Source organism: Stenella coeruleoalba, assembly GCF_951394435.1.
Source record: "Stenella coeruleoalba genome assembly, chromosome: 20".
Lineage (NCBI taxonomy): Eukaryota > Metazoa > Chordata > Mammalia > Artiodactyla > Delphinidae > Stenella > Stenella coeruleoalba.
In genome coordinates, this window is record NC_137166.1 from 11,629,074 (window position 1) to 11,651,540 (window position 22,467).

General features: G+C 38.6%; 1 protein-coding gene across 5 annotated transcripts in view; it reads right to left on the bottom strand.

The window, feature by feature from the left end:
- CNTNAP4 (contactin associated protein family member 4) overlaps positions 1-22,467 on the bottom strand; it is a 589,031-nt gene that overhangs the window by 259,254 nt on the left and 307,310 nt on the right. For 2 of the 5 annotated variants that reach the window (XM_079907169.1, XM_079907171.1), the window contains exon 1: positions 3,596-4,655. In XM_079907169.1, coding sequence (XP_079763295.1) covers positions 3,596-3,692 — 97 coding nt within the window. In that variant the 5' untranslated portion in view covers positions 3,693-4,655. Of the gene's footprint in view, positions 1-3,595; positions 4,656-19,843; positions 20,155-20,926; positions 21,039-22,467 lie in introns of those variants that run through there. The other 3 variants (XM_079907174.1, XM_079907172.1, XM_079907173.1) reach the window with 3 other exon arrangements.

Genomic DNA, 22,467 nt, shown 5'->3' on the forward strand with positions numbered 1-22,467 from the left:
ATCCCAGAGCCCACAAGAACGATCATCTACTCAAGTCATTACCTTCAACTTTGTTAACTTTAACATATTCTTTAGTGCTTCTTTCAGGGTAGATATCAGATACAGCCTTTATTCCAATTATGGAAAAGAAAGCACACAGTGAGAAATTAACTTCTAATTATGTCATTCATAAGCTACTTGTTAAGCATTAAATATTTTCAGTATACCTGAAGCCAGAGAGCTTCCATCACATGATCTGCAAGAGTAAAAATAAAAGCAAAACTCCTTGCTGACTTACACCTTTTCTCTTTTACAGTGTCCACCCCTCCCCCAACAACATCTTAATGCTCAGAAGGAAACTGTGGGTTCATAAGAGCAATTTAAAAATAAAGGGACTTCCCTGGTGGCGCAGTGGTTAAGACTCCACGCTTCCAAGGCAGGGGGCCCAGATTCGAGCCCTGGTCAGGAACTAGATCCCACATGCATGCTGCAGCTAGGAGTTCACATGCCACAACTAAGGAGCCCGTAAGCCAACACTAAGGAGCCCACCGGCCGCAACTAAGCCCCAGCGCAACCAAATAAATAAATAAATGAAAATAAATATTTTTTTAATAATTAAAAAAATAAAGAGGTGACTCCCTTTTCAGTGCATGTATCTTACTAGCAAGTGAAGAAAGCAACAACAGCCTGTGCAGCTTATCAAAGAGCAAGCCCTACTACGAGGATCTGTCTCTAAACTTTCACAGAAGGAACTCTTCAATATAATAACACCTTGACCAGAACAAGGAGGAAAGACCTGGGACTGGTTCAATGCTTTTGAAATGTCAGGTAGGGTGCTAATAGCCAAAGAATGTGGTCCATTCAACGTTTTTCATCTTTAGTCAGAAGAGGAGTCAGCAGTCACCAAAGATGTGTAAGCACACGCATCTAGTGGTTTATGCATCTTTATATAAATATATACATATGTTCACACACACACACATAGATACACATGAACATGTATGTGTGTGTGTGTGTTTGCACAGAAACCTTCTAATGTAAACTTACCCTGTTGATTAATTAGATCAACTAACATTCAAATTAAAGTGTACCTAATCCCTGAGCTGTCCCTGGTGTATAAAGTCCTGTCCCGTGTAAGCTTTCATACTGGCGGCCTTGGGCAGTCTTGGGCCGACTCAGTGGATAGCAGATTTGCTCCTGGTGAATCAGCTGTAAATAGAGGGAAAATGTCTTTGTATTCACCCGAGAGACTGACCTTTAATTTCCTTTATTTTTCTTCAGTTCTCCCTGACTTTAATATTGGTGTTCAAGATTGATTCATGTTTTAATATAAGGTTTTGTCCAAAAGAATTACTGGAGCTATTATAATACTTTAAAAACACTTATGGTGGTTGATGGTCACTTGTCACTATGCTGAATTACAACCTTGCTGGTAAACATATAGACTTGTTCCTCCAAAAAAGATACAATACATGGAGTACCACGACTTGGTAATAAGTGCCTTGCTTTCTCCCCCCCCACACACACAAAATACTAATGAAATAAAACTTGGCAAATGAATTTTTTTGTTTTATATCTACTGCTGCAAATCATACTGTCAATGCGATAGTAACAAGAAATTACTAAATGCACCTTTAATTATCTGATGTCATTTAACTGCATATATGACACTTTAAGAACAGTCAACTCTTAACACATATGGTAACCAAGAATTCCAACTTTAATATTTAAATGTTCCTAATAATTTAAAATGCTATAGGTTCTTTAAGTTAATCAAATGTTTAAAAGAGCATTAAACTACTTCCTGAAGAATAAACCAAGGCTAAAAGAATCAGGATTGAAATTTTAAGTGTCAGGAGAGGCCCAGCCAGAGCTAAGCACCCATGAATATTCTGCTCTCCTGAGATCTTCTCAGCAGCTCATCTTTCCTTTGAAGAAGATATATTACAAAGAAGCTATTGAAGGTCGATCTGCCTTTTATTGGACTTCAAGAAAATAAACAAATGTGAACAACTAATAGCCCAGTCAGTCACATCAGTCAATTATAAACTCAAACAGTCAGCATATTGGAAAGACAAGACTGCCTCTAGGCCAGACTTAAGCGCTGCTTTCCTTAAGGGAAGGATGCTTCAAATGATGTGCTTTTCATTGTAAGAGTGACCTCTAGCGCTTCCTTTTTTGCTGAACTTCGGCAGTTGGATGATGAATTACTTATGCGTTTTCTACAAAACTTTCTGTGTGGGTGGTGGGGGGGGGTCTGTGTTGTTATTGTTTGTTTGTTGTAATGTGGGTCAAATGCTACCATTACAGCATTCCAAGATTTTGATGAGGTGAAAATATGCACATTTTATTGACTCATGGGATTCTTACACCCCCAAATTAAAACAGAAGCTAAAACACACTGCAGCGTCCGAGTGAAGTTCTCTTCTTTCAGAGTGATAGATATACCACACCATTAAATGAGCTAATGCTGAATGGAAGGACGCAATCACAGTGGCCATTCAATGTAAATGAGCATTTGGCTTGTGCCCGTAAGGTCATTTCTAATGTTCTTCCCACATCAGAGTGCTTTAGCGCGCTCAAGGGATGTACCATAGCAAATGCCTGGTTCCTGGCTTATTTGTGTCCCCCCAAACCTAAACCTGCTTGAAATGTAGTGACATAAATTCCTGACCAGGCCTCATAGCCCTTTCTTGAAAAGCAGATGAGCTTTTCCTTTAAAGTCCAAGAAAGAGAGAAAAAGTATTTGCTGAGTTTGTTGATCATTCATCAGGGAGGGGGAAATTCTCCCCTTTAGAGATTTTAGGCCAAATGTAACTTTTAAAACTTCTTATATCTAATAAAAAGTGGATGAAGGGACCTCTGTCAAATTATTTTGGATGATACTTAAATTAGAAATAAGGTCTTAATAAATCTCATTAACTCAGAATCAGAATATTCAATCACAAATTTATAAAGTTAAAAATTCAAGAATAATACTTTTGAAAAAAGCACCTGAATGTATTTCTTTAAGCAAGATGTAGGAATCAAGCCCCCGTGTTCAAGTCTCATTCTGATGGCAGTGAGGACACAATTCCTAATATTGAGGTTCACCTCTACCAATTCTGCCCCTGAATTCTGCAGTATGTTTCAGTTATTATCCTGGCATCATTTTAAAGATGCAGCCAGCTATCAGTCTGCCAAATTGCAAACTTCAGAAATCTAAGCTAATGTAGCATAATGTAAAGTCTGCCAGTTGTTTTCCTGTTAGACATAATTCCAGTAAAATTCAGGAAACCTAAAAAAGGGAAGAAACGAAGACATTCACAGGCTATTCCGTGATTAAGATGACGATTTAATGTTTTACTAGAACTTGAGTGTTCTCAATGAATACACAAAGACAAGAGGACAAGATTCTGCTCGTAGACAGAGAAACGATACTTTGCATATTCTGACCAGACCAAGAGGAAAGACATGTGTAAACCCAGTCGTATTTGCAAGATTTTAAGTGAGGCTTCATTTATAGCAATGTGCTTTGCAGCAATTCCAGCTGCAAATAATCATCATAAAAAACAACAGAATTAAAGTTTTGCAGAGAGGCCCCCTTCAAGTTCTAAATCATTTGCTGTATACTTACAGGAATTCCCAGCTAAAACCCTGTTCCAATCTGGAGTAGATAACAGAAGTAGCGTCTTGAGAACAGCTCCGGTGACAGGCCTCATGTTCACATTCATTGGGCTCCCCCAAAAGATCTTGACTGGCTCTCCGAGGGCTCCAGTCCCGCTCTCAGTCTGTCTCCCAGCTCTGTCTGGATTTTCAGCACCTCTGGGTGTCTTGGTCTCTCTACCTCCTCCTCTTCCTTCTCTCTCTCTCTCTCTCTCTCTCTCTCTCTCTCTCTCACACACACACACACACACAAACACACACACCACAGCCCTGACTGCTCACTGAAAAGCGCTCAGCATCTTTCCGAACGAGCATCCACACTGCCGAGGCCACGCCCACTCCTCGCAGCCGTGGTCCCAGAAATTGGCAGCAGCAGCGTCCCTCCTCCAAATTCACAGCAGCGCTCAGAGCTCCGCCGCCGGGCGCTGCGCTGCTGATGAAAGCTGGACTTGGAGGCGAGGCCTGCCGCGCCTGGGCCTCCTCGGGGCTCCCTCCCCTCTCCTCTATTCTTCAATAATCCTTAACCCTTTTCTCCCCTCTGGAGATGTCCGTGGGGGGAGGGGCGAGGCGGTGGAGCCTCCTGATTTTCTGCCCGTCTTGCCTTCAGCAGAGCCAGTCAACATACTGAGCTAATTCCTGATTATCCGGGAGTGCATCCAGGTAAAATTGTGTTTTGTTTCAAAACAAAAGCATAAAATGAGACAGAAATAACTAAGCAGCATTGGTAAATGGTAGCTAAAACTGTCCTTGGGGAAAATACTTGCTGTTGTTTTTCTCTGTTTATATAAAATTATCCTCTTCAGCTATGGTGCCAGGATTTTATTATGGAAATGCCTCACAAGGAAACAGACATTCCTGTTCGGCAGATATTTAAAATCATCTAGTAATAGTCTGCAAGAAATTAACATTTCTTATTTTAGTGCATCAGGAGTACAAATCCACAAACTGAATGCTTTGGATAGATCTATTTGGATGAATGCTTCAGGCTGTGAATACGCAGTGGCATTCTACAATCCAATTCTTTAATAATAATTCCCAAAAGGCCCCAAAATAAAAATGATGGGATACTGAAGAAAGGGAACCCCCCGCCCAAAACACACACACACACACACACACACACACACTCACACCAAACCTCCTAAACAATTTAAAGATGTAATTCAAATGGCCTAAAGGAGAGAGGAGTAAAGTTGAATTCAGAAGATCGCCAGCTACAGAAAAATCACTCTTCGAATGGCTGATCCATGGATATTGCCAGTTCTTGAACAGAATATTGAAGTATTTAAATAATGGAGCTAGTATCACATAATGATAAGTGTATAACATGGTGTCATAGAAGGATAAATAAGCTCTTCAAAATAAATGTCAAGATATTTAACTTAGAATGTGCTAAATTTTATAATAGGAACACTGAGATTCTCAAGCACTTCTTGGTGATAACAAGTAAGAAGAAACATAAGCATTCAGTAGCAGCAGCCTTGCTATAGAATGAATGAAATAAGGGGGAAATGACAGAAGCATTCACCATAAGGGCTAGCTCTTGCCTACAAACAAAGCAGAAGAGATATTTTTAATTTCCCTATTTTGCAGATGAGAAAACAAGAACAGGGAATTTAAATGATTTGAGGAGATCATAGAGTTAGTAAATAAAGCACTGAGGATTGAACTTTGTTTTTCTGACCCCAGTTTTACTGCTCTCACCCTAGGACTTGCTGCCCTTCACATAAGAGTACAGCTCCTTCCTGACCTCTGGCAAAGGCAGTGAAAACCTGAAGCCCTTAAAAAAGAAAAAAAAGCAGAGGAAAAGAAAGGTCATTGTTCGAGTGTTTACTCTGTATTTCTAGGCCTATATCCCTGATTTTGTCATTTTCAAACATAACATGTTAAGCAAAAGCAGATATAAATTGACAATTTCTGTTAAGTAATTATTGAAGGGGATTAAATATTGCTGAACCCATATTATATGCCACTTGTTATCTACTTAAATTATTATAGCAATCTTTGAGGGAAATATCATTGTGCCCATTTAACAGACAAACAGATTGAGCCTCAGCAAAGTTAAGCAGTATGTCCAAAGTGCCACGGGGAGTAGGCTCGGCATTCTGGTCTGCAAAGCTCTGAAAGTATTTCCTTCAATGACTCCACACAGAGGGAACGGGTCTCAGGCTCTCCAGAAGAGAAAAGTTCTCTTTTTCTCTTTTTTTTAAATTCTCTTCTTTTCTCCAGGAGAAAAAAGTTGTCTTCCTTTTAAAACTTTATACTTAAAATTGTTCCCATAAAATAAATTAGAGAATGCATTTTAAAAGGATCAGTACACATATCAAAAATGAAAAATAATTGAACCTTTCCTGGCAATAATAACTTCTTTAGGACAAAGTGTAAATTTTCATAGCAACCGTTAAAGATGGATTTTTCCATATCAATGGGCTATGGTAATAGAATAAGTTGGAGGCTGGCACTGAATAAAATACCTGAGTATTTCAAGCCATTGCACCACCAGCCCCTGCCTGATGGCCACAGGGGAGAGAGAGCCACATGGACCACATGACGCAGTGGAGAGAGTTTAGACATTATAAACAGAGAAGCCCAGATATGAATTCAGCTTTCACCGTGGTTCTGATTAAATGACTCATTTACTCTGGTCTTCGATTTCCTTTTCTTAAAAAGTAAGAGAATAATGACTAAAGAGCCATTGTGATATAATGTGTGACAACCCCCCACTGAGTGCCTAACACTTAGTGGGTCCGCAGTTACTCACTGGCCTTAGATATCTGCATTCTGACTGTACAGGGTAGTGGTTTGAGCGGGCAGTGTTGGAGTCTGGTAGCCCAGGTTCAAGGTCTGCTCCAGAGCCACCTCCAACCAGCCTGCCCTTGAGCAAGCTGCATATCATCCCTGATTCTTAGTTTTCTCATCTGTGAACCAAGGACAGGTAGAGTATCACCCTCATGGCTGAGACAATGCTTGTAAAGTGAAAGCCCCTGAGAGTTAGACAATCGATGTTGTTCTTGTAATCACTGTATTATTACAGCTCACTTTGCACAGAGGAGAAATCTGAGGAGGAGAGGAATTACAGACTCGCCAGAGGGACATGACTCACTGGTGGCAGAAAGGGATGGTCACCAAGACCTACTGACTTGTGCTTCTTTTCTTCCTCTCTACCATTAAGAGTTGGTGCTTAATGTCAGGGAGGGGAAAAAAAAAAGAGTCTGAATGGGAAAAATCAGAGAAGTGTAGAGACCTAATTTTGCACATTACTGTACTGCTGATTCAGACGTCACAAATCATTTCTCCCTGTGTATGCATTTGTGGTTATATTTTCCACCGATTAAGATAAAAACAACTGCTGGTGCTTCAGGTTTGGCGTATGCATATTATGGGCTAGACCCTGCCTGAGAAAGCATTATAAATCAAACCAAAATGTTCCAATTTGTAAAATAAGGCTTTCAATTTCCTCTTGGTACAACCTGCCAGAGAACTGTATGACCCACCACAGTGTGCATAGAGGCTCCTGGACTGTCCTTTGGATTGGAAAAGGATCATCGGGTCATAGTGGAACAAAGTCACATCAAAAGACTAGAAAGAGATTAAGATGCAACTCCTTTGTTTCTCTTATTCATGCAAATTGTGTTATCTGGTGCCTGAACCTCTTAACTGGTTTCTGGATTTCTTACAAAGGCAATTGGTTTGTGGATCTCTCCCTAGGAGAAGAATAGGCTGGGCTTCCTATTTTGCAATTTTGTTGATGTTGCTACTCAAAATTTATTCTTTTTGTGATTTATGAGAAATATATTTTGGTCATCTGAATGACCAAATATATTTTTCTTATATATATGCTTGGTCTTCCTCCACAGTTCCTGGCTCAGGACCTCCCCAAACCTTGGAATTTCCTAAGTGTAGACAGTGGTAAAGGTGTCCTGTGATATGTGAAGAGGTGACTTTTAGAAGCACCTAATGATGGGGGCTGGTTGCCAGGAGAACCAATCATGTTGTTAGAGGATTGGAACTTTCAGTCCCACCCCCTGACCTCCAGGGAGAGAAGAGGGCTAGAAGTTGAATCAATCATGCCTATGTAATTAAAGCTTCCATAAACATTCAAAAGGACAGGATTCTGAGAGCTCCTAGGTTTGTGAACACGTGGCGATGCCGGGACAGTGGTGCTCCTGGAGGCGGCATGGAAGCTCCATGCCCGTCCCCATACCTTGCTCTAATGCATCTCTTCCTTCTGATTCTTCCTGAGTTATATCCTTGTATAATAAACCATTGACCTAGTAAGTAAAATGTTTCTCTGAGTTCTGGGAGCCACTCTAGCAAATTAATTGAACCTTCCTTGGGGACCTTGAACCCTTCATGGGAACCTCTGATTTATAGCTGGTCAGTCAGAAGCACCGGTGAAAAACCTGGACTCGTGACTGGAGTCTGCAGTGGGGACAGGATGACAGTCTTGTAGGCTGAACCCTTAACCTGTGGAATCTGATGCAATCTCTGGATACTCTGCTGGTGTCTGAGAATTGCTTACTGGTGTGGGGGACCCCATACACATTGAAATTGGTCTCAGAAACCTATTTATGAGGTAAGAACATTTTTGCCAAAAGCCCCTTCCCAAATATATTTATATTGGATATAAACAATGTTTTCTTTGCCCGAACAGTCAACATATAAGAATATTAATTGTTGTCACTGTTGGGATTGAAACTTTATCAAGTTAATATTTTATTAATGGCATTTACTTTTATTGTGTATTACATTTTCAGTTAAGGGACTTGACATTCTGTAACATAAATGCACTTTTCACAAGCGATCTTTATATTGCCCTAAGTGTTACTATTTTGTTTTCCCTTTTAATCAGTATGTTACAAATAGGGTAAGTGATGACTTCCATAATAACAAACATATTGAGTTTTGCAAGTTTGCAAACACCCAAAGCTCTAGCGGGTGCACTTTTCCTATTAACGTCTCACTTGACACAACCCTTACATAATAAAGACAATTTGCAAATAAAGATACAAATTATAGGCAACACTGGCTACTCTCTTCAGAAGATTATATTGGGTTGGCCAAAAAGTGCCTTCGGTTTTAAAGTAAAAATAAAAGACACATTTTTCATTTTCACCAAGAACTTAATTGAACAGCACATTCACCATTTTGTTCCACTACCTTCTGCCATTTTTCAGGCAACTTCATAATTCCATCTTCCCAAAACTTTTTATCTTTTTGATCAAAGAACTGTTCCAGGTACCTTTTACAGTCTTCCAGATAATAGAAATTTTCTCCATTAAGGGAATTTTGTAAAGACTGAAATAAATGGAAATCCAAAGGTGCAATATCTGGTGAATACGGTGGATGAATCAGAACTTTCCAGCCAAGCTGTAACAGTTTTTACCTGGTCATCAAAGAAACATGCAGTCTTGTGTTATCCTGATGGAAGATAGTGTGTCTTCTGTGGACTAATTCTGGATGCTTTTTGTAAAGTGCTGCTTTCAGTTGGTCTCATTGGGAGCAGTACTTGTTGAAATTAATCGTTTAGTTTTCTGGAAGCTTATAATAGAGGATTCCCTTCCAATCCCACCATATACACAACATCACCTTCTTTGGATGAACACCTGCCTTTGGTGTGGTTGGTGGTGGTTTATTTCACTTGCCCCACGATCTCTTCCATCTCACATTGTTGTATAGTATCCACTTTTCATCGCCTGTCACAATTTGTTTTAAAAACAGAACATTTTCATTACGTTTAAGTAGAGAATCACATGTGGAAATACCATCACGAAGGTTTTTTTTGCTTAACTTATATGGACCCCAAACATCAAAGCGATGAACATAACAAAGCTGGTGCAAATGATTTTCAACGCTTAATTTCGATACTTCGAGTATGTCGGCTATCTCCCACGTGGTATAACGTTGATTGTTCTCTATAAATGTCTCGATTTGATCACTATCAACTTCAACTGGTCTACCTGACCATGGAGCATCATCCAGTGAGAAATCTCTAGCATGAAATTTCGCAAACCACTTCTGACATGTTCGATCAGTCACAGCGCCTTCTCCATACACTGCACAAATCTTTACATTTCAGTTGCGTTTTTACCTTTCTCAAACTAATAAAGCATGATATGCCGAAAATGTTGCTTTTTTCCTCCCATCTTCAATATTAAAATGGCTACACAAAAATTCACCAATTTTGATGTCTTTTTTTAAATGCACACTTATATGACAGCTGTCACATACAATCTAACAAAATTGTTTCGAATGAAGTTAAAGATAGCTAAATGCTACTAGAGCCATCTTACGGAAAAAAACGAATGAAACTTTTGGCCATCCCAAGTACATCTGCATGTCATACATAGTTTGCATAATTCAACAAGATTTAAAATGAGATACAGTTTTCAATAGAAAGTAATAAGGAGTCTCAGATATCATTCCGATTAAAATATTGTACAGTGAGTGTGATGTCATTAATGACTTTTGAAAGTCTCTATTTTTAAATGTTATTTTTAATATTTTAAATACTTAATTTAAATTTATTTTTAATAAAAATAAATTTTAATGTAAAAACTTTTAGATTTATAGAAGAATTACAAAGCTAGTACAGAAAGTTTCCATTTACCCTCCCCTTCCCCCTTCCCCCCCCACACACAGTTTCATTAGCTAAAAGTTCACATCTTACTCAGATACCCTTCATTTTTCCTAATGTACTTTATGCATTCTAGGATCCCATCCAGGATACTACATTACATTTAGTATTTGTGCGTTATTAGGATCCTTTTGGCTATAACTGTTTCTCAGACTTTCCTTATTTTTTAATTATTTTAACAGTGTTGAGGCATACTGGTCAGCTGTTTTGTACAATGTTCTGTATTGGAATTTGTCTGTTGTTTTTCTCACGATTAAACTGTGATGATGAGTTTTGGGGGGAAAGGCTACGGAGGTAAAGTGCCATTCCCATCACACCACATCAAGAGTACGTACCGTTAATGTGAGTTATCATTGATGACGTTGACCTAGATCACTTGGAGAAGGAAGTATTTGTGTTTTCCCTGCTGTCAGGTTACTCTTTTTTTCATCCTTTCTTTGGAAGCAAGGCACCATATGCACACCACAGTTAAGGAGTGGGGAATTATGTTCCACCTACTTGAGGGCAGAGTATCTATATCTATCTATCTATCTAGTAAAAGTATATATTCATACACTAATAGTATATTTACTAATAGTAACTATATATACTGTATATATTTGGAATTCTTCCACATGACAGATTTGTCTATTCTCCCAATTTATTTATTTAATCAATCATATGGACTCATGGATACTTTTGATATATGTTGGCTTATAATCCAATATTATTTTACTTTGTTGCTGAAACTGTTCCATCTTTAAATGAAAAGGCTTCCATCAGTATCCTTTTTCATTGGATCCTGTGTCCTTCTGACATACTTCCATCATTGTGTGTGTCTGTGCTTGCGCACACAAGCACACTTTAGCACTTCCTTAATTTCTGGCACTATAATATTCTCTAAGCTTATCTTTTTTTATTTTAGTTTAAAAAAATTTTTTTAATAATTAATTTATTTTTAATATTTATTATTATTTATTTATTTTTGTCTGCATTGGGTCTTCGTTGCTATGCCCAGGCTTCCTCTAGTTGCGAAGAGCTGAGGCTGCTCTCCGTTGCAGTGCGTGGGCTTCTCATTGCACTGGGTTCCCTTGTTGCAGAGCACAGGCTCTAGGCGTGCAGGCTTCAGTAGTTGTGTCTTGCGGCGTCTAGAACGCAGGCTCAGTAGTTGTGGCACGTGGGCTTAGTTGCTCCGCGGCATGTGGGATCTTCCCGGACCTGGGCTCGAACCCTTGTCCCCTGCATTGGCAGGCAGATTCTTAACCACTGGACCACCAGGGAAGTCCCTTTCTTTTAGTTTTTAAAACATTTCATTTTTAGGGCAGTTTTCGGTTATATAACAAAATTGAGGGACTTCCCTGGTGGTCCAGTGGTTAAGACTCCACACTCCCAATGCAGGGGGTCCGGGTGCAATCCCTGGTCAGGGAACTAGATCCTACATGCCACAACTAAAAGAGCCCGCATGCCGCAACTAAGACCCAGTGCAGCTAAATAAATAAATTTGTTTTTTAATTGAGAGAAAGGCACAGAGATTTCCCATATACCCTGTACCCCCTTATGTGCATAGCTTCCCCCAGTGTCAACATCAGACACCAGAGGGGTACATTTGTTACAAAAGAGGAACCTACACTGACACATCATAATCACGTAAAGTCCACAGTTTACTTTAGAATTCACTCTTGGTCTTGTATATTCTGTGGTTTAGACAAATGTATAATGACATATATCCATCATTATTATTATCATACAGAGCATTTTTACTGCCTTAAAAATCCTCTGTGCTCGACCTACTCATCTCTCCCCACCTCACCCCTGGAAACCACTGATCTTTCTAAGCTCATCTTTTATACTTCCTGCCCCAGTCTTAGATTAAACTATTTCTTTAAAGAGCAGCTGGTTCCTTTTACTGGAGCAGGGTGTCCAAGATCTAGGTGCTAAGTGTACTTGTTGCTACTGGATATCCTTACTTCTAGGTCCTCTCAGCTGAAAGAGCAAAGAAATATATGTGCACATACTAACCTCTGTATATCCAGATATCTGTAACTATTTGTATGTTTATCCATTAGGATCTATATTAAGCTAAATAGGACTTTGTACTGACGTCTCCAACTCTAACCTGTTACCACCTGGATTACTCCATTCTCTTCTTTTTCTTGTTTGTGAACTGCCATTCCAACAGTCAGAAATTTGACTCCCGTTATCCACCATAATTTATTTAATTGTTCATTTCACTGTGCCTTTAGAATAGTACCACAATTTATAATCTTTACCAACTAAAGTATAGTGCTTAGGTACTATTTCTTTAGTCTTACAGCCTCCACTCATTTCCAAAGTTACTTAGTTCAGAACCTTTTTCACCCACCCCCTTGAATAAGGTTGTTTCATATGTTTCTAATACAAGTTCTTGTTTTGTCATATGCTACATTCCACCCAGGGAATCCTGCCCTCCTAAATGTTTTTTTTTTTTCTAATTTGCTCATATTAAGGTTAACTCGTTGTGCTTTATAAGGTTCTATGGGTTCTGTGCCTTATGACAAATACATAGGGTCATGTATCCATAATCATAGTATAGTACAAAATGGTTCTTGGCCTTAAAGAAAAGTCTCCACTTTTGGACTGGGTTGTTTGTTTTTTTTGTTATTGAGCTGCATGAGCTGCTTGTAAATTTTGGAGGTTAATCCTTTGTCAGTAGCTTCATTTGCAAATATTTTCTCCCATTCTGAGGGTTGTCTTTTGGTCTTGTTTATGGTTTCCTTTGCTGTGCAAAAGCTTTGAAGTTTCATTAGGTCCCATTTGTTTATTTTTGTTTTTATTTCCATTTCTCTAGGAGGTGGGTCAGAAAGGATCTTGCTGTGATTTATGTCATAGAGTGTTCTGCCTATGTTTTCCTCTAAGAGTTTGATAGTTTCTGGCCTTACATTTAGGTCTTTAATCCATTTTGAGCTTAGTTTTGTGTATGGTGTTAGGGAGTGTTCTAATCTCATACTTTTACATGTATCTGTCCAGTTTTCCCAGCACCACTTATTGAAGAGGCTGTCCTTTCTCCATTGTACATTCCTGCCTCCTTTATCAAAGATAAGGTGACCATATGTGCATGGGTTTATCTCTGGGCTTTCTATCCTGTTCCATTGATCTATCTTTCTGTTTTTGTGCCAGTACAACCCAATCCAAAAATGGGCAGAAGACCTAAATAGACATTTCTCCAAAGAAGATACACAGACTGCCAACAAACACATGAAAGGATGCTCAACATCATTAATCATTAGAGAAATGCAAATCTAAACTACAGTGGGATATCATCTCACAGCAGTCAGAATGGCCATCAACAAAACATCTAGAAACAATAATTGCTGGAGAGGGTGTGGAGAAAAGGGAACACTCTTACACTGCTGGTGGGAATGTGAATTGGTTCAGCCACTATGGAGAACAGTATGGAGGTTCCTTAAAAAACTACAAATAGAACTACCATATGACCCGGCAATCCCACTACTGGGCATATACCCTGAGAAAACCAAAATTCAAAAAGAGTCATGTACCAAAATGTTCATTGCAGCTCTATTTACAATAGCCCAGAGATGGAAACAACCTAAGTGCCCATCATCGGATGAATGGATAAAGAAGATGTGGCACATATATACAATGGAATATTACTCAGCCATAAAAAGAAACGAAATTGAGCTATTTGTAATGAGGTGGATAGATCTAGAGTCTGTCAGAGTGAAGTAAGTCAGAAAGAGAAAGACAAATACCGTATGCTAACACATATATATGGAATTTAAGAAAAAAAATGTCACGAAGAACCTAGGGGTAAGACAGGAATAAAGACACAGACCTACTGGAGAACGGACTTGAGGATATGGGGAGGGGGAAGGGTGAGCTGTGACAGGGCGAGAGAGAGGCATGGACATATATACACTAACAAACGTAAGGTAGATAGCTAGAGGGAAGCAGCCGCATGGCACAGGGATATCGGCTCGGTGCTTTGTGACTGCCTGGAGGGGTGGGATAGGGAGGGTGGGAGGGAAGGAGACGCAAGAGGGAAGAGATATGGGAACATATGTATATGTATAACTGATTCACTTTGTTATAAAGCAGAAACTAACACACCATTGTAAAGCAATTATACACCAATAAAGATATTAAGAAAAAAAAAAAAGAGAAAAGTCTCCAATCTTTTACCTATTTAACTCTCTCCTACCCTCCCCTAACCCCATGGTAACCACTGATCTTTTTTACTATCCATATAATTTTGCCTTTTCAAGAATGTCATATAATTGTACTCATACAGTATGTAGCCTTTTCAGTCTGACTTCATTTGCTTAGCAATGCACATTGAAGATTCATCCTATGCTTTTCATGGCTTAATAAGTCCTTTCTTTTTCTTGCTTAATAATACTCCATTGTTTGGGTATGCCACTTTTTGTTTATCCACTCACTATTAAAGGGCTTCCTGGTTGCTTCCGGTTTGGGGCAATTATTAATAAAGCTACTATAAACATTCACATGCAGTATTTTGTGGGAACACAATTTTCACCTCATTTGAGCAAATGTCTCAGAGTGCGATTGCCAAATCATTAGTAAGATTATGCTTAACTGTGTAAGAAATCGCCAGGTTGTCTTCCACAGTGGCTGCTCCATTTTACATTCCCGCCAGCAGTGCACGAGAGTTCCTGTTGTTCCACGTCCTGGACAGCAATTTTATTGTCAGTTTTCTGGAGTGCAGCCATTCTAATAAGTTGGTATCTATATTTCGTTGTTGCTCTAACTTGCAATTCTCTAATGACAAATGATCTTGAGCGTCTTTTCATATGCTTATTTGCCATCTGTGTATCTCCTTTGGTAAGGTGTTCATTTAGATCTTTTGCCCATTTTCTAATTAGGTGTCTTATTTTCTCACTGTTGAGTTTAAGAGTTTTGTATATTTTGGATACAATTTATTAATCAGATATATGTTCTAACAATATCTTGTCCTCATCTGTGGCTTATCTATTCCTTGTCTTAACAGTGTCTCTCACAGAGCAGGTTTTTAAAAAATTTTAATAAAGTGTGTCTTTTCACTTATATCTCTCATGGATCTTGTTTTTGATGTTGCATCTATAAACTTAAGAGCTCATAGATTTTTGCCAAACGTTTTTAGTTTTATAGTTTTGCCTCTGACATAGGTTAACAATCCATATTAAGTCCATTTTTGTGAAAGTTAAACGTCTGAAAAAACTATCCTTTTTCAATTGAATTGCCTTTGCTCCTTTTCAAAGATTAGTTGACTATATTTATGTGGGCGTTCTTCTGGGCTCTCTCTTCTGTTCCATTAATCTGTATCCTATTCTTCCACCAATAGCATGCTGTCATGATTACTGTAGCTTTACAGTAAATCTTGAAGTTGGATAGTGTCAGTCTCGAACTTCGTTCTTATTTAGTATTGTGTTGGCTATTCTAGGTCTTTTGTCTTTCTGTATAAACTTGAGAACCAGTTCGCCAACATCTGCAAAAGAACCTGATCTGGGATTTATTTGGGATTATGTTACATCTATAGATAAAGATGGAAAGACATGACATCTTAACTATACTGAGTCTTCCAATCCATGAATATGGATCTATATTTTATAGTTTTCATCAAACTTGGACAACGTTGGCCATAATTTCTTCCAAATTTTTTGCCCTTTGTGTTCTTCAGGGACTCCAATTACAGGTATATTAAGGAGCTGTCCTATAACTCACAGGTGCTCATTTTTAATTTTCGTCTACATTTTATTTTGGATAGCTTATATTTCTATGTCTTCAAGTTCACTAATATCCTGCTCTGCCACATTTCATATGCAGTTACATCCAGAGTGTTTTTCATCTTAGGCACTGTCACTTTTAGGCCAAGCACTTCAATTTGCATCCTTTTTATTTCTTCCATGACACAACTTTGGGGCATATGAAATACAATTATAATAAGTGTTTTTAATGTCCTTAATGCTCATTATAGCATTTGTTAGATTATAATGATATTATTAGATTATCATCGATAACCTTCCTCATTATGGGTTGTGTCCCCTGCTTCTTTGCATGCCTGGTAAACTGACTGGATGACAGGCATCGTGTGGATTTTACTTTGTTCACTACTGGTGATTTTTGTATTCCTTTAAATCTTCTTAGCTTTATTCTAAGATACAGTTAAGTTACTTATAAATAATTTGATTCATTCAGGTCTTGCTTTCATGATTTTTAGGTGGGTCTGGAGTAGTCCTTAGCCTAGGACTAATTATTCCCCACTACTGAGGCATGAATTTCCTGAGTTACAATTACAATGCCCTGTGAATTACGAGTTTTCTTATCTGGCTGGTAGGCATAGGCATTCTTCCATACCTGTGAAAGTGCCAAAACCTCTTTCCTCTAATATTTTTAGATGTTTGTTCCTAGTCTCAGATAATTTCTTCACACACATGTGCTGGTTAACATTCTGCTGAACACTCAACTCAAGAGAAACCCACCATAGATGTCTGAGGTTTTCTCTCTGTGCAACTCTTTCCTCTGTGATACTCTCCTCTGTGAATTCTAACTGCTTTGGTCTCTCAAATTCATAGCTCCATCTCCTCAACTCAGGGAATCCACCAGACTCTGTCTGAGTTTCTCCTCCCTGAACCATGGCCTAGAAACATTCTAGAGGCAATAAACTGAGGCAATTGTAGAGTTCACCTCGTTTGTTTCTCAACTTTCAGAGGTCATTGTCTTTGTCACCTGATATCTAGTATCTTAAAACCAATTATTTTTCATATTTTGTCTATTTATTTTGGTTGTTTTAGTTAAGAGGATAAATCTGATCCTGGCCCCTCCACATTGGTTGGAAGTATAAAAAAATGTCATTAAATACCTCTGTTATACGTTAAGGTGAACAAGCTATTATATGAAGAATTTTCATTCTAAATTATGTCCCTGACCAAAAGTCAGTTAACTACCCATGAGGAATTGAGAGGTTAGAGGAGGAGAAAACAATGTTTTTTAAAAAGCTCTTTTCTAAACACCTTGCTTGAATTTTTCTTTAAGGTGAGTACTATGTGGATGTGCTCATGTCTAATTTAATATCATTAGGCATCATAACACCAGTATTCACTGATACATTTTCCTTATATGATCTTTCTTGATTTAGATGTCTTCTTTGATATAGAAAGATTAGGATGACCAGAAATCATGATTAACTTTACACAGAAGAACAGTAGGTGCACAAAATTAGAGTGAGAGTTCAGGAGCTAGAAAATAAATCCTTGATTCCATCAAATTTAGCATAAGATATGCTAAAAATACTCAATTCCTCAAACAGATACAAAATTGTGCTTAAAATTCAAGTACACTAAAAAGGTAAGATTGTCTCTGATCACCCTCATCTGAATTTCAACCCTTTTCCTAGGAACTGACCGGGATTTAGGAGAGAGCAAAGAAAGACCACCAGATTCAAGAGGGTCGGACAGAAAAGAGAAGGGGGGAGAAAAAAGAATAGAGAGTAGATGTGGTAGGGGAAGAGCAGGATGCCGAAAAAGATAATTACGTGTCAAAGATGGATTTGCTTCCTGTACATTTTTGTCTCAGTAAAACCTTGTGACTACAGCATTCAGAGTTTTACTTCTCTGATAGAAAAAGCTTATCCCAGTAGGAATGCATAGCGTTAAGAAATGTCATGCCTAGATTTGTGATATCTTTATAGTGAACTGATTTAAGCATAAGAGAACACAGTTACTGTAGAAAACAAAGAATTCTGTAGATAAGGACTGTGAATATTTTTTATATCCACTAGTGTTTGTTTTAGAACTCTAGACTGCCTCATGCAAAGTATCCATTTCTCAGAATAATGAAGCAGAAACAATTTTGGCCTTGGTCAGGTCCAGGAAAATCAAATCCACCCACCACCTAGATCTTCAGATCCACAACCCACGGCAGGTTTAGTGCCTAGAAGCCGATGTGACTTAAAGTGGCTTAAGGGAGCAGTTCTCCAACTCTCAGGCAGAAAACCACTGTTACAAAAGAGTGAGGATAGATGGGATTAATCTCCTGCAAGTAAAACCAGGTCGTTACTTTTGCAAACATGGTAATGGTGCCACCTCTACAGTAGCAAGCAAAACGAAGAGTGCAGTTACAGGGTTCACCTGCTTTCTTAAAGAGACTAGCTCACTTTCTGTGTGCTGTCTGAACAGTGTGGGAGGTCAGCCCTACCAGGGGGACTGGATGCTTGAAGTCATTTCATTTTGACCTGCTGTTCAACATGGTACCCACTAGCCATATTAACATTAGAGTCCATTGTTCTGTTGCACCATGCACATTTCAAGTGCTCAGCAGTGGCTGCTATGTTGGACTATGCAGATACAGGACATTTCCACCAACACAGAAAGTCATACTGGACAGTGCTGCTCTAGATGTTTGCAAAGGCTGGGTAATGTTTTTATAACATGCCAGTATTTCAGTACCTAATTTTTCCATTAAAAACATTTAAAAGCAATTTTCCTTCCAAACTTACTGAAATCATGTGCATTGAAATTTCAGATTGTAAAGTCTCAAAAGAGGAAAAATGTCTCTATGCTTTTTCTGGATGAAAAGTGAACTCAGCCTCCTGAAATAACCACCTAGAGTGCTTACAGACAATATTCCTCTGTAATAGTAATAAACAGTCCTCTAATACAAATTAGTGTGATACTCTGGTTCATGTTTTTAAAGAAATTAAATAAATAAATAAATAATTTAAAACAAAAATAGTTTGGATATGAGAAAAGAAAGGAAAAAAAAACACTTTAGAAAAACGGCCTAAAAATAGAATAAAACTGATTGCAGTTAAAACTTAGAGAGCACTGTGGCCCAGCTGAATGAAATGGTGAAGGGGATGAGACCAAGAGCAAGACTTTTGAATTTCCACATCTTTCACCCACTTGACCAAGTCACCAAATCTCTCTAACACTTATTATTTAAACCTGCCTTCCAGGTGTGTTGTGAATATTATACTAAAACAACTAACGCAAATTTTCTAGTTCCCATAAAACAATGAGGGTTTAATAAATGGGTTGAATCATTATTAATCTAAAAATAAACACAAGAAAACTTATTAAGTTGTGTACATTAAATATAATACAGCTTTATGTATGTCGATTATACCTCAATAAAGTAGTTTAAAGAAAATAAACCCAAGAAACTGCTTTTAAAAAAACTTTCGAAAAACACCTAACAGGGACATCCCTGGTGGCACAGTGGTTAAGAATCTGCCTGCCAATGCAGGGGACACAGGTTCTATCCCTAGTCCGGGAAGATGCCACATGCCACGGAGCAACTAAGCCCGTACGCCACACCTACTGAGCCTGCACTCTAGAGCCCACGAGCCACAACTACGGAAGCCCGCGCCTAGAGCCCGCACACTGCAACGAGGAGTAGCCCCTGCTCGCTGCAACTAGAGAAAGCCCGCGCACAGCAACAAAGACCCAATGCATCCAAAAATAAATAAATAAATAAATTTATTAAAAACAATAAAAAAAAACACCTAACAATTATAAATGTATTTGACGTCTCTATGTGTTTAGCCCAAACCAGAGGTTTAATATACTCACCCTTAGATTTTAGAACATATATCATAGATATGAAACTTACCAGAGAGCAGTATGGAAGAATGTTAGTTTTGACCCCTTTAAATTCTTGTAGCTAATTGTTGTATAGTCAGATGATGCTACGTCAGATCCATTCTGCAATAAAATAAAAACAGTATTATTGAAATCTATTATATTTATGTTCTCTTCACTTGCAGAAAAAATCTCCAAAGTGATGTGAGCCTTTTTCAGTTACAAAGTCCTTGTGAACTTCTTTTACATCACTGAATGCCCTGATTGAATTAAGAATGTCAAAATTTTCTTGCACAAGGAACACCATTTACATGCCACTGAATGCAGATCCACTGTCAGGTTACAATTATTAATTTTTTAAATGTGTTTGTGCTTTTTCTTAACTTGTGTTCCTTATAAGTGTATGTACATATGTATAGTTATATATAGTTATGTATCTAACAATATTTCAACGACATCAAATTTTGAGTGTGTAGTTTTATAGGTATCATCGCTTCACTAGACTCGTTTTCAAGAAACTTTCAGTGTCACAGGATCTCCCTGAAAAGGAGGGAGATTTATATACTATTAGCAAATCAGAATGTACACTCTGCTTCTCCTGCAGCGAAGTGAAACGTACCCTCAACATTATTGAACAAAATACGTATTATACAAATTACAAAGCTGCACATTCTTGAATACACTGTACCTTTAGCCAATGACCCTGCTAATTTTGTTTAAAACATAGAGGGAAATTTTAAGAAATGCATGGATTCCTTTGAAAACATCTCATTACATCATATATTGTCAAAATCATTGGCCTGCTTTTTTTTTTTTTTTTGCGGTACGCGGGCCTCTCACTGTTGTGGCCTCTCCTGTTGCGGAGCACAGGCTCTGGACACGCAAGCCCAGTGGCCATGGCTCACGGGACCAGCCGCTACGCGGCATGTGGGATCCTCCCGGACCAGAGCACGAACCCGTGTCCCCTGCATCGGCAGGCGGACTCTCAACCACTGCGCCACCAGGGAAGCCCAGGATGAATATTTTGATCGCTCATAACAACCTGCCCATTCCTCTTGCCCATTCACTTTCTTTCAGAAATTGAGATTTCTGACAATGACAAAGATTTACTCACTCATGGAATACCATCTGAAGAAAAAGATATAAAAATACTATCAATTTTAAAATAACCAATTGTTTATTGTTTTATATGGGCAAGGGCATTGTCTTTAAAAAAGTAACAATTATGAAAATATTGCAACTCTTTGCTACTCATTAAAATAATCTAAAACTGAAGCAACTGTTGTATTTTTAGCGAAACTGCTATGTAAAAGCCACCCCAAAATGCAGTGGCTGAAGACAATAATGATTTATTATTCCTCCTACTTCTGATGGTTGGTGGACTAGAAAATCCAAGATGGCCTCTTTTCACGTGTGGTGATTGGACGCCAGAGGGAGCATTTCAGTTCTCCTCCACATGGCTAACTTGGCTTCCTTACATGGAGGTTTCAGGGCAGTGATCAAACAGGATGAGGAAGTAAACTGCCAGGTATACTGAAGCCTAATCTCTGGAGGTCACATTATGTCACTTCCAAGACGTCCTATTCGTCACAGCAAGTCACAAGTCCAGCTCAGATTTAAGGGGGTGTAGAAGAGATTCCACTTCAGTGCTGGGGGGAGGTGGCACGTCACATTACAGAGAGGTATGAAGTGGGGTGGGAAGCATTTGTAGCCGTTAAATAACCTAACTCCTGCTGAGTCTTCTTTTTCTTTATTTTGCATTATTTTTTTGACAAAACTGTGTGACTGCATGATAAGACATTGTTTGCGTCTGTCTAACTTTAACAGTATAAACACAAAAAGTGAATTTTGCAAAAATATCTGTGGTCTTCAGTCAATTTTTCCAAGGGCCTTTCTTAATCTTTTGATTTTCAAATCATTATCTTTTGAAATTTGAAATAAATTTGCCTTTAATTTGCTGGGTATATATAATGTTGACAACACCTATACTCAACAATGACCTAACCTACAAATGACCTAACACAGTGAGTTAGGGGGGTCTCTGCTAGTGTTAAACAGAAATGATAACTGAGAAGTCTCTGACTTTATAATCATTTTTTTAATGACTGCTTTGCTATTAAGAGTTTTGTGTCCCTATAAAGCCTTGTAATTGCAGCCCTGGAATCATATTTAGTTAGTAAGGACCTTCTCTCATCTAAATTATTTTTTTCACTCCTTATTTTGTATTAAACATTGCACTAGTTCCAAATATGAATAAATAGAATCGTCCTATGAGTTTCAAACACAGGGAGTTTAACACAGAATTTTCTTAAACTGAAAACAGCTGGGTATTGAAAGAGCCGTAAGAACAGAAGGAAAGGTTATCCAAAGATTAATAACTGCAGGAAAACACCACCACTCCTGAGGTGGAGAAGCAAAGGACTCGATAATGTTACCCAGGGCACTGTGCCCCTGGGGACGCACAGCTGGAGCTGAGTTGCATGAGGGCGTGTCCAGAACCCTGCCTGCCCTCCCAGCCCTCCAGTGACGCTGCAGCCTCCGCTGCTCCTGGCACTTCCCTTGTGGCTCCTCGCGTGAGAAAGTCCAAGAAAGGAGTAGCTTCTCCCCTTTTTCTACCTCTCATTAACTGAACCTAACAGGACCCAGAAATACTAG